This window comes from Chlorocebus sabaeus, chromosome 25 (assembly GCF_047675955.1).
Source record: "Chlorocebus sabaeus isolate Y175 chromosome 25, mChlSab1.0.hap1, whole genome shotgun sequence".
NCBI lineage: Eukaryota > Metazoa > Chordata > Mammalia > Primates > Cercopithecidae > Chlorocebus > Chlorocebus sabaeus.
The window spans coordinates 50,961,132-50,974,265 of NC_132928.1; the positions used below are offsets into that span (position 1 = coordinate 50,961,132).

General features: G+C 35.8%; 1 protein-coding gene across 3 annotated transcripts in view; it reads right to left on the reverse strand.

Annotated features, from left to right (window-relative positions):
* RALGPS2 (Ral GEF with PH domain and SH3 binding motif 2) overlaps positions 1-13,134 on the reverse strand; it is a 182,867-nt gene that overhangs the window by 101,859 nt on the left and 67,874 nt on the right. For all 3 annotated transcript variants that reach the window (XM_007989357.3, XM_007989356.3, XM_037985901.2), the window contains 2 exons: positions 3,822-3,905; positions 82-171 (listed from right to left, as the gene is read on the reverse strand). In XM_007989357.3, the coding sequence (XP_007987548.1) occupies positions 82-171; positions 3,822-3,905 (174 nt within the window). The remainder of the gene's footprint in view (positions 1-81; positions 172-3,821; positions 3,906-13,134) is intronic.

Consider the following 13,134-nt stretch of genomic DNA (forward strand, 5'->3'; position numbering starts at 1 on the left):
ATAAAGCATCATGAATATTTATTCACTTACAAACATTTATGAATGGTTGAACTCAAAAATAAAAACACAGGTTTTTCTTACCTTAGCAGTTTTAATATAGTGGCTCAAAACTTCTGCTCTAATTTTTAATGTTTGAGCATGAAGAATCTCTCGAACAACCCAAAAGCTTACCTGTAAATAAAAATTTTAGATAACTATCACTATGATTTTTAATTTGTAAGGTTTTTTTTTTGCTGTATTCTAAAAATTTTTGGCAGAATTAGGTAGGCTCTAAAATTAAACATTGTAAAAGATGCCACTTATAGCAGGTTCTTCTGTGGCTGTGTAATTCTACATGACCGTTTATTTAGATTGAGTAGAATCATAAGTGAAGATTCCCAAGTAGGGTTTTCTTGGTGTAAATAAAACAAAATATCAAAAGAAAAAAATATAATCTAAGTTAACATTCTAACATTAAAACTGCATTTCAAAAATTCTGTAATGCTTTCAAATAAAACCATCTTGATTTAAAAAATAATTAAAACTAATTTATTAGAAGGCAGATTAGATATAATATTAAAATGCTCTACTCTGAACAGTTTGCTTATTATATGATACAATATGTCCACGTAATACACTTTAATTCATGTACTATGAAAACAAAGTCAAAGCACTGTAAGTTGGTTCACTTATACAAATCTAAATACAGAATATAGTTCGAAATTATTGTGCAAAAAATAATGCCACCGCTTCATATTTCTTCACATTTTTAATGAGAAATATTTCAGATTTTACTTGCAATTTTCATCTGTAAACAAATGTCATTATATATTTTACATATATTTTACAAATATATATGTAAATATAAAGTATACATATTTTACAAAGTCACCTTAATACTTGTTACTGTACTTGGGCTACTAATAGTAATAATCCTCCCCAATTCTAACAAGGTTTACTCCAAAAAAAAAAAAAAAAAGTCATGCTATGGGAATCTTAATAACCTTAGCAAATATCAACTATTCAAATCTATTCAAATATATTCAAATATCAAATATATTCAAATATCAACTATTCAAATTTAGATTTGAATATCAACTATTCAAATTCAAATCTAAAGTGCATGTCCACCAACTTTAATTTAATTTAATTTTAATTTAATTAAGTTCACCAACTTAATTAAATTTAACATCAGGCAAATTTTAAGATAAATATTATGGTGATTTGTTTTGTTTTGGAGACAGAGTCTTGTTCTGTTGCCCAGGCTGGAGTGTAGTGGGGTGATCTCAGCTAACTGCAACCTCTGCCTCTCAGGCTCAAGTGATTCTCCTGCCTTAGCCTCCTAAGTAGCTGAGACCACAGGTGTGAGCCACCATGCCCAGCCAATTTCTGTATTTTTTTTACTTGAGACAGGGTTTTGCCATGTTGCCCAAGCTGGTCTCAAACTCCTGAGCTCAAGTGATCCACCAGCCTCTGCCTCCCAAAGTGCTTACAGGCATCAGCCACTACACCTGGCCAACACGATTTGTTTTTTCGTTTTTTTGTCTTTTTTTTAAGACGAGGTCTCAGTATGTTGCCCAAGCTGGTCTTGAACTCTTGGGCTCAAGTGATTCTCCTGTCTCAGCCTCCCAGCAGCTGGAACTACAGGCACTTGCCACTGCACCTGGCTTAGACAATTTGTCTATGGTGCTTTTAAGCATACATTCTTTGTCACTCTTTCATCCAAAGTTAGGACGTGTATCACTTCTTACTGAATCTGGGCAAGCTTGTAACTGCTTTGATGAAGAAAAGTATTAGTGAAAGTGACACTGACTTCCAGGACGAGGTCAAAAAAGACCATGCAGCTCCTGCCTTGATTGCTGGAACATTCTCTTGGAGAGCCCTAAGCTACTATGTAATAAATTCAGCCACCCCGAGACCCCTATACTGGAAGGCTAAGTGTACATGCTTCCCAAATGACAGTCTGTTAAAGCCAACCACATTTAAGAACGCTGACCCAGAGTAACTAACACCAAGACACGGTTTCATAAAATTACTGGACTCACAAGAAAAAATATTTTTGCTATAAGCCTCTAAAATTGCTGGGTTACATATCACAAACTTCTTTTTTTAAAATGTATTTCTGAATGGGAAGAAAAATAAAGGATTTCTTCTAGAGATCAAAAAATAAGGAAATAAAAGCAAAGCAGTGGTTATAAGAGTGGGTACTGTAGCTGCCCGTGGAGGATTTCCTATCTCAGTGACATAGGGGCTTGGGACTTAATGCTCCTTCAAAGACATAATACAAGGCCTCACACCTCTCCACTCCTACATTTCTATCTAATGCTACTGAAAGGTCTATAATCTCAGTGAAAAGGTAGACTAAAACAATTCACTTATTTTTCAATTCCCTTGAAAAAGGGAGACAACATACAAGTGCATCTATAATAATGTAGGCTCTGGGTGGTCAAGGAGAAAAACAAAACTCTTTCATAAGAATTTGTAGGCCGGGCGCGGTGGCTCACACCTGTAATCCCAGCACTTTGGGAGGCCGAGACGGGCGGATCACAAGGTCAGGAGATCGAGACCATCCTGGCTAACACGGTGAAACCCCGTCTCTACTAAAAATACAAAAAATTAGCCGGGCGTGGTAGCGGGCGCCTGTAGTCCCAGCTACTCAGGAGGCTGAGGCAGGAGAATGGCGTGAACCCGGGAGGCGGAGCTTCAGTGAGCCGAGATCACGCCACTGCACTCCAGCCTGGGTGACAGAGCAAAGACTCCGTCTCAAAAAAAAAAAAAAAAAAAAAAGAATTTGTAGACTGGGCATGGTGGCTTATGCTTACAATCACAGTGCCTTGAGAAGCTGAGGCAGGAGGATCGCTTGAGGCCAGGAGTTCGAGACCAGCTTGGGCAACATAGTGAGACCTCATCTCCACAAAATAATCTTTTTAAATTAGTCTGGCATGGTGGTGCATGCCTGTAGTCCTAGCTCCCTGAGAGGCTGAGTCAGGAGGACTGATTGAGCCCAAGAATTTGAGGTTGCAGTGAGCTATGACTGCACCACTGTACTCCAGTTTGGGTGACAGATAGAGGCCCTGTCTCTAAAAAAAGAAAAAATTAATTTAACTTTAAAAGAAGAATTTGTTAACTATAGGCTGCCTTTAACTGGATTTGGTATCTAAATTTTTACTACAGAGAAGTACAAAGATGCCCCAAGCACAACAATAAACATAAAAAAACAGTCTCAGGTCTGCGACAGCCCTGGTTATGAGCAAAAGCAAACAAAAAGCCTCTTAGAATATGTATTCCCTCAATTGAGGCAGCAGCAAAATTCTCATGGATAAAGCTTAAACAGACACGAGCTTTCAAGCCAAAGATACAAAATTCATTATATATCTTTGAAAAAACCACTTTAAGAATGAGCAGAAATGTAGTAGTACCCCAAGAAGTTCCAATAATAACACAGAAACTACACTGAAAATTTATAAATTTTAAAAATAAAATAAAAATAAGAGAAGAGCATGGCTGGTGCAAAAGCATACAGATTTGAAACAGATAAAACACCTGAAGACAATCAGTGAACTGAAATGTACATCTGAGGAAATCACTCAGAATGGAGGACAAAAACAAAGATAGAAAATATGTAAGGTAAGAAACAAGGAGGAAAGAACGTCAAGTTCCAATAAATTTTCAACAGGAATTACAGAGAAAAAAAAAACAGAGATCATGCACAGAGACAATACTTGAGAGATACTGGCTGAAAATATTCCAGAACTGATGTAAAAAGTTAAATTATTTCTTAAGGAAAAAGTATATCTTGAGGAATTGAATTTCAGATACAGCATCAAAATTTATAAACTCACATGATTGAATCTTCTTGTGAAGGCAACTGCATTTGGTGCAGAACTGTACTTTTCTTTTTTATTCCATCCACAACTTGAAAGCTCCTGGAAAATTAAGGTGAAAATTAAATATTAGTAATAGCTCAGTTTTCTTGCCAGATTAAGGCTTTCAAAACATTAAAGACAGCTTGTGTTCTTTTCTAGAATCACTTTATTTAATGGGAACATACGTAATATTATATCCATTCAGTTAAATCACAGAAGCAAATTTGATTAGCAGGATATAAGAGAGCACAATGACTGAAAACATAGGCAAATTTACATTCCACAGGCAGAATACTGGCGGATTCTTCTCTGAAAAGATTTGAATCCCAAGAGGAAAAGATCCACAGATGAAGATGAGTATCCCACAACATACAGTGAAGACTACTAGTTGTCAAGCTCTATTCAGTCGCCCAGAGCTCCCAATCAGTTTTCTAGTATCTCACTCTTTGAGCTAACAATCACTCCAAACATTTGAAGAAACCTTTAATAAAACGGATCATGATCCCCCAAAGTGCCTGTTGACAGAATACAAAGGGCCCACAAACTTGTATAAAAAAATTAAAATTCATTTTACACTAACCTCTAACTGAAATAAGACAGTTCTTTTAGTTATAAATGTAGGCTACAGATTACAGTGGTATTGGCAATGCATGTGATGTAGTTACCAATCAAAGTCACTGCTATTTTCATATCACATTACAGTTGATGCAGATACCTTAAAAATACCATTTACACTCATCACTACTTCAAACTTATGGTAGTTGTTTTATTTGAGACAGGGTCTTCCTCTGTTGCCCAGACTGGAGTATATTGGTAGGATTACAGTTCACTACAGCTTCGATCTCCCTGGCTCAAGCAATTCTTCCACCTCAGCCTTCTAAGTAGCTGGGGCTAAATGTGTGTACCACCATACTCGATTAATTTTGTTTTTATTTTTGTAGAGACAGGGTCTCACTATGTTGGCCAGACTGGTTTGGAAGTCCTATGCTGAAGCAATTCTCCTGCCTCAGCCTCGCAAAGTACTGATTACAGGCATGAATCATCACACCCAGATATGGTAGTATTTAAGACTGGCCTCTAGATTTTACTACGTTAACAAAGCACATGCATTGCTGTATAACAGCTTTAAAAAATATTTTGATAAGTATATTTTAATAGAACTGATTTCCTTTTAAAGAAGGGCTAGCGTTCCATAGGCTTCAGTCTGCTGGATGGGCCCAAGGTCCGAAACAGGTTAACAAACCTCTATAATACAACAATAGCCACGGAGAGAGAGAAACCACAAGAAAAAAGAAAAAGAACTCTGAGGAAATAGAGTTAGGGCAGAAAACAGAAGTCGAGTTAGGGCAGGGAACAAAGAAAACTGAGAAAAGAAGAAGCCAAAACCATATAACTATTATTTTTTAATATATGAAAAAAGACATTGTACCCATTAAGCAAAAACAGGAGGAAAGAAATAAAAAATATAAAAAGAAATATTCAGAGAACAAAACAGAGCTTTTAGAAATAAAAAATACAGGATACATTTGAAAGTCAGTAGAAAAGTTGTGAAATAAAGGTGACTAAATCTTTTAAACAAAAAGTTAATGATAGCAGTAAAATGTTTTTATGCTAATTTGAAGACCGTAAGAGTCAACATCTGAATAACAGGAATTTTAAGAGGAAAAAGAGAAAACTGATCAGAGATTCGAACAGAAAACAACAACAAAAATAGCACATACAGGAAAAAAGGTATCAGAAGGCATCAGATGTCTTAATAGTAGCACTGGAAGTTAAAAGACAACTGAAGCAATGCCTTCAATTTTGAAGAATTCAATTTTCTAGAATTCTATATCCAACATGAATATCAATTAAGTTTGAAAGTAGACTACAGAAATTTTCGGACATGAACATCTCAGAGAATGTGCCTTCTATGTACCTACTCTCAGAGAACTAGTAGAGTATGTGTTCTATCATAACAAACTAGCAAAGAAAAAGGAAGATATGAGACCCAGGAAACTGAAGAGACGATATAGAAAAAATATATATATATTGGGAATCCTCTGATTAACAGCAATGGGAGATCCTGGGGCAAAGCTACAAGCAGACCTTTAAGAAGAAGAGTCAAGAAAGGAGCAAGAGGACAGAAATTCCAACAGACATCTGTCTCTGAAAGTGGAAAAAAAAAAATTCCTTATGTGTTTGGAAATATTAAGAAGAGACATTCAGTACATTCACTTGTGGCAAAAATTTAGTGATGGATACAAAGAAAACTAAAGTACATTTTAGCTCAAAGAAAACAAAACCTGAGTAAATCATCACAGTTCAATTGTAAAGAATATAGTTAGTCAAAACTGTGATATAACTGTATGCGCAAAAGAAGGAGAAGTGAATTATATAAATGGGGAGGAGAGAATATAAGACAGTGAAATCATCTTCTATAGTAAAGAGTCAATGTATCACATTTAAAATAGAAAAATCAAGGAAAAGTAAAGATTTAGATATATTATGTGAAAAACAGACATAAATTCCTCGGAGGAGAAACAGCTAAGAGATCTGGGTGGGAGTGGGGCTCCAGGATCGAGGTTGAAAAGATGAGAATAACTGAGTTAGGGCTTTGCTATATTTTGTTCTCTTATGCAAATATTTGACTTCTTAAACATGGCACATGCATATCTTCAATAAAATCTTAACATAGAAACCAAAAACAAACAAAAAAACCCAAAAAACAAATAGATTGAGTCAGGGGAAGATTGAGGAAATAGTTAAGATGATACTATGGTCCTTCAAGAAAAAGGTAATGTTCCTCAACCAGGACACTGTCAGTGGATATGGAAAAAAATGATAGCGATTCAAGACATTCTGGAGGCAGACAGGACTTTGTCAAGAATTGGACGCATGTGATGTAAGCTAAAAACGAAGTCTGCAGAAGTACTAAGATTTCAGGTTTCTTCCTTGAGCAACTGAGATAGGGAATACTGAGGGGAGAGATGATAATTATTTCTACATAGTAGATAAGGAGTGACTGCTCTGGAGACAAAAACTGCCTTTTTAAATCTTAAAATTAGATCATATCTTTCAAGTTTGAAATTTCTGAAAGAAATAATGAAATGATAAAAAGAATTCTATAGTAAAAATAAAAATTTCTGGATATTCAATTAGCCTAGCTATATGATCATTTTATGTTATCTCCCTGTAAAAGAAGAAAACAATTGGTAGTCAAAATTATATTCACACAAAAAGGATATGATGACAATGATACTGAAAACATCAAACTGCTAGAAACATTTTTGTTCTTTCCAAAATCACAGCTTACACACACAACTACACAAAGATGTCATATTTTAGGATAAATTTCCTAAGATTAAATCCCTAAATAACTGAATCTGTTTTTAGCCAATTACTATAGTTACAAAATTTATATTAATGCTATAATCAAAGTGTCTATCAAATTAAACTTATCAAACCACTTGAAGTAGCCGTTTGACAAAGAAGTCAAACTCAATTATAGACCTTTACACAAAAGGCTAATTTCATTTTCCTATTGTAAGTAATGCTATAATTACAATTAATATCCTTGCACCTTTTCTGACATTTCTGATCATTTCTCAAAAATATAGTCCTAAAAGAAATCACGAGGTCAAAGCGTATGAACCTTTTCAAGGCTTTGCTACCTGTCAAACCGCCCTCCTGAAACACTGAATCATTTACACTCCCACGAGAAATGAATGTAAGTTTCACAACAGTCTTATCAAAATGAAGTATTTAGTTGACCCTTGAACAACATGGGTTTGAGCTGTGTGGGTCCACTCACACATAGATTTTTTTCAAAAAATATTTTGGAAATTTTGTCTTGAAAATTTGCAACAATTTGAAAAAAACTTGCAGACAAACCTCATGGCTTGGAAATATCGAAAAATTAAGAAAAAGCTAGGGATGGCATGAATGTATAAAATACTAGTCTATTGTATCATTTACTGCCATAAAATACACACAGATGTATTATAAAAAGTTAACATTTATCAAAATTTATGCACACCAACAGACCTTACATGCTGCCATATGCAGTCCAGAGAAATGTAACAAAGGTGCAATATTAAATCATAACTGCATAAAACTAACTGTAGTACATACTGTTCTACTATAATAATTTTGTAACCACCTCGTGTTGCTCTTACAGTGAGTTTAAGTGTTGAGAGTATTCCCTTAAAACACCCTGTGATGACACTACTCATATCCACATGAGCAGTTCCTATTGCCAGTACACTTTGTTATCACAGTAAAATGTGATCTCTCACAGTCCTCATGTTATTTTTCATCGTGTTTAGTGCAACATCCTAAACCTTGAATAACACCACGGGACCCATAAGAAGTACCACTAGAGATGCTGGAAGTGCTCCTAAGAAGCAAAGGAAAGTCATGACATTACGAGAACAAGTTGAATTGCTTGATATGTACCATAAACTGAGGTCCTGCTGCCATTTCAGTCAATACATCTTATAAACAGACTATGTAAACTTATGATATACAATACAGTACTGTAAATGTATTTTTCCTAATAACATTTTCTTTTTTCTAGCTTACTTTAAGATTATATAATACATATAACATACAAAATATGTGTTAATCGACTGTTTATATTATCAATAAGGCTTCCAATCAATGGTAGGCTAGGAGTGGCTGAGTTTTATGTGCAAATTTTCGACTTCTGGGAGGTTGGTGTTTCTAACTCCACAGACATTGAAGGGTAAAGTGTAGTTCTGATTATTGTTGTATTAGATAGGCTAGTGATGTAACATTGTTTCATGAATCAGCTTCAGAACTGATTCATTCTGTATCAGAAACGTTTTCTGATACAGAAACTACCATCTATTATGAGGTTCAAAAACACCTTGTCTTGTTTTCTAATTATAAGCTTCTTTAGAATGGAAGGCTTCAAATGGAATTTTAACCCAGCTGCTTCCAAAGAATTTGACTACACACCTCTCCTTCCCTCCCTCCCTCCCTCCCTCCCTTCTACCCATCAAGTCATCTTTTGTTAATTCCTCTGGTGTGGTGTTTATCAGCTCTTGAATTTTTCCAAGATCCATATCTTGAAACTTGTAGCTCCCTACCTTCTTTGCTATATCCACAATCTCTTTCATGATTTCCTTTCAGTCACCTTCCAACAGTTTTCTTCAAATGACAAAGCATTTATTCCATTAAATTAATGATGCAGAAATGTTCTAAGAATTGGATGGACTTTCCAAAACCTCTTGGCATTTATTTGAAGAGTCAGAAAAGTATTACAAAATTTTTGAATGTAAAAATGAAGCCACAATCCACCATACTTTCGTCTGGCTTCCTTATTTATCATGATAAATTATAATGATGAAATAGGATCAAATGGGTTGATATGTATAAAGCCTTTAGATTGGCACATAATAATCTCTGTATTAGTGTTAACTATTATTATTATTATTATTCTTGCTACTATTAAGACATCTGTTTTCAGGATTGGAAGGACTTTTAAAACATAGTAGATTAAATTACATAGCAAAGTATACGTACTGGCTACCTTAAAAAAACAAACAACAAAAAAGACCCACATATATACATAAAGAAGATTGGGAAGGCTGGGCACAGTGGCTCACGCCTGTAATCCTAACACTTTGGGAGGTTGAGGCGGGTGGATCACTTGAGGTCAGGAGTTCAAGACCAGCCTGACCAACATGGTAAATCCCATCTCTACTAAAAATACAAAAATTAGCTGGGCTTGGTGGCACATGCCTGTAACCCAGCTACTTGGGAGGCTAAGGCAGGAGAATCGCTTGAACCCAGGAGGTAGAGGTTAAAGATTGGGAAGATGTTTATATACGTTTTCTTTGGGGTTTATAGGTGATTCACAGCCCCCTCTCCACCCTTATTTTCTCTCTACTTCACATCAAACAACTTTAGTCTCAAAGTTGGGGAAATTAAGTCAACCATATATAGAAAGAGTAGTAAATACAGTTGACCCTCAAACAACTCAGGGGTTAGGGGCACTGACCCTCCAAGCAGTTGAAAACCCACATCTAACTTTTAAAATTATGTACATATAACCTTTGACTCCCCCAAAACCACTAATAGCCTACTGTTGACCAGCCTTACTGAAAACATCAACAGGTGATTAACATATATTTTGCATGTGATATGTATAACACACTATATTTTTACAATAAAGTAAGCTAGAGAAAATAAAATGTTATTAAGAAAATCATAAGGAAGAGAATTTACTATTAAGTGGAAGTGGATCATCATTAAGGTCTTTATTATTGCATCTTCATGGTGTATAGGCTGAAGGGGTCGGTCTTGTTGTTTCAGTGGTGGCAGAGGTGAAAAGAAGGCCAGAAAGGCAGGCACGCTTGGCATAACTTTACAAAAACATATGTAATTTAGGTCTGACTTTTTTTGCTTTTTCCATTTCTCTAAAGATGTTTCCATATGGTACCAATCTTTCTTCCGCAGTTTCCTTTAGTTTCAGTGCCCGTATCATAGAAGGGTCCATGTTGTTAAAGAAGTCAAACGCAGTCTTGAATCACTGGAACTCTTCTGCTGGACTGTCTAATGTCAATTTGTTTTCTGGTGCTGCTTTTTCTACATCTTCCTCATCATCTGGCACTGGTTCGAAGTGTTCATCTCCATCAAGTCATCTTTTGTTAATTCCTCTGGTGTGGTCTTTATTAGCTCTTGAATTTCTCCAAGATCCATATCTTGAAACGCTCAGCTCCCTACGTTTTTTTGCCATATCTACAATCTCTTTCATGATTTCTTTGACTGGCTCTATCATAAAACCAGTGAATTCACATGTAACATCTAGACACAGTTTTCTCCAGCTATTTATTGTTTTGGGCTTCATGGTTTTCATGGCTTTTTCTTTAACAATGATGGCATCTTCAATAGTGCAATCCTTTTAGACTTTGATGATGTTCTATAAAGGTTTTCTTCCATATCACTGACAATCCTTTTCATAAAGTATTGTGTGTAATGAGCCTTTGGTGTTGAACTCATGGGGCTCTGGGTGGCCAGGGGCATTGTTCAGAATCAAAAGAACTTTAAAAGGCAGTCCCTTACTAGCAAGGTTCTTCCTGGCTTCAGAGACAAAGCATCAATGGAACCAATCCAGAAAAGGGGTTCTCATTTTCCAGGCTTTCTTATTGCACATCCAAAGACTGGCAGCTGGTGTTTACCTTTTCCCTTCAAGACTCAGGGTTTAGCAGCTTTATAGGTAAGGGCAGTCCTGATCATAAACCCAACCGCGATTGCACAAAACAGTAGAGTTAGCCTATCCCCATCTGCCTTAAATTGTGGTGCTTGCCTCTCTTTCTTGCTAATATATGTCCTTTGTGGCATTTTTTTTTTTTCCAGAGTAGGGCACTTTCATCTGTATTAAAAACTTGTTTGGACTGGGCGCAGTGGCTTGTAATCCCAGCACTTAAGGAGGCCGAGGCAGACGGATGAGGTCAGGAGTTCGAGACCAGCCTGACCAACATGGTGAAACCCCGTCTCTACTGAAAATACAAAAAATTAGCCAAGCATGGTGATGCATGCCTGTAATCCCAGCTACTTGGGGGTCTGAAGCAGGAGAATCACTTGAACCCAGGAGGTGGAGGTTGCAGGGAGCAGAGATTGCACCACTGCACTCCAGCTTGAGCAACAGAGCAAGACTCCATCTCAAAACAACAACAACAACAAAAACTCGTTCAAGCAGATACTCATTCTCCTTAATGGTTTTCTCAATGGTGTCTGGGAGCCTGTCTGCTGCTGCTTGGTAGGCAGAAGCTGCTTCTCCTGTTATGTTGACATTTTTTAAGCAAAACTTCTTTCTAAAATTATCAAACTATCCTTTGCTGGCATTAAATTCTCCAGCTTTAGATCCTTCATCTTCCTTTTAATATAACGACTTTGTCATATAACGACTTTGCTTTTTCTTGAATCATATTCGAATCTATGGGTATACTTTCTTATAGCAATCCTGGACCCATTTAAAAAGCTGCATTTTCAATACAAGATAAAAGACACAATATTTCACAAAAAGTGTTGGATTTCCATACCTGCTGGTGTATGAAAAGTGATGATTTCACAAATTTCCTTTTTTTTTTTTTTTTTTTAACAATGGTCCTTACATTGGATTCATTTATCTTGAAATGGTAGACAACTGCAGCTGCAGACCTCAATCTATGGTACACACCAAGCAATTCAACTCATCCTTGTAATGTCGTAACTTGTCTCTGCTTCTTAGAAGCACTTCAGCATCATTAATGGTACTTCTTATGGGTCTCATGGTGTTATCCAAGGTTTAGGATATTACACCAAATACAGTGAGAGATCACATTTTACTGTGATAACGCAATTTACTGGAGCAAGAAATTGCTCATGTGGAGATGATTAGCATCATCATTTTCAGCAGATACTCTCAACAGATACTCTCAACTTGAGCTCACTGTAACAGCAACACGAGGTGGTTACGAAACTACTATAACAGATCTGTATGGACTACAGTTAATTTTATGCAGTTATGATTTAATACTGCATCTTTACATTTGTTAATATTTCTCTCGATCACATATGGCAGAACACAAGGTCTTTGTGTGCGTAAGTCTTGATAAATATTCACTTTTCTTAATTCATTTGGATATATTTTATGGTAGTAAAAGATAAAACAGACTAGTATCTACATGTATTTTACACAGTCATGCTATCCCTTTTTCTTAATTTTTTGATATTTCTAAGCTATGTGGTAAGTTTTTTACAAATTGTTGCAAATCTTCAAGACAAAATTTCCAAAATATTTATTGAAAAAAATCTGTGTATGAGTGGATTCTCACAGTTCAACAAGATGAAGAACAGATTTGTGGCTGCCAGGGTTAAGGGTGGTGAGGAGTAGGGGAGGAGTAATGGGATGGGTGTGACTATAAAGAGGTAGCACAGGGAGAGATCTTTGTGGTAATGCAATAGTTCTGTATCTTGATTGAGGTAGTGGTTAGACAAATCTATATATATGACAAAAATCACAGAATTATATAGACATATATTATAAAAATATCAATTTCCTGGTTTTGATATTGTACTTTAGTTATATAAGATGTAACTGCTGAGGAAAACTGAATGAAGAGTAAGTAAATGGGACTTTTCTGGACTATTTTTGTAACTTCCTATGAGCCTCTAATTATCTCTGTACTATTTTGTTGCAACTTCTTGTAAATCTATTATCTCAAAATAAAAAGTTAAAAAATGGCAATAAAAAAAACTACATAATGAATTATGAAGTTAAAATTACACTGGGACTCCA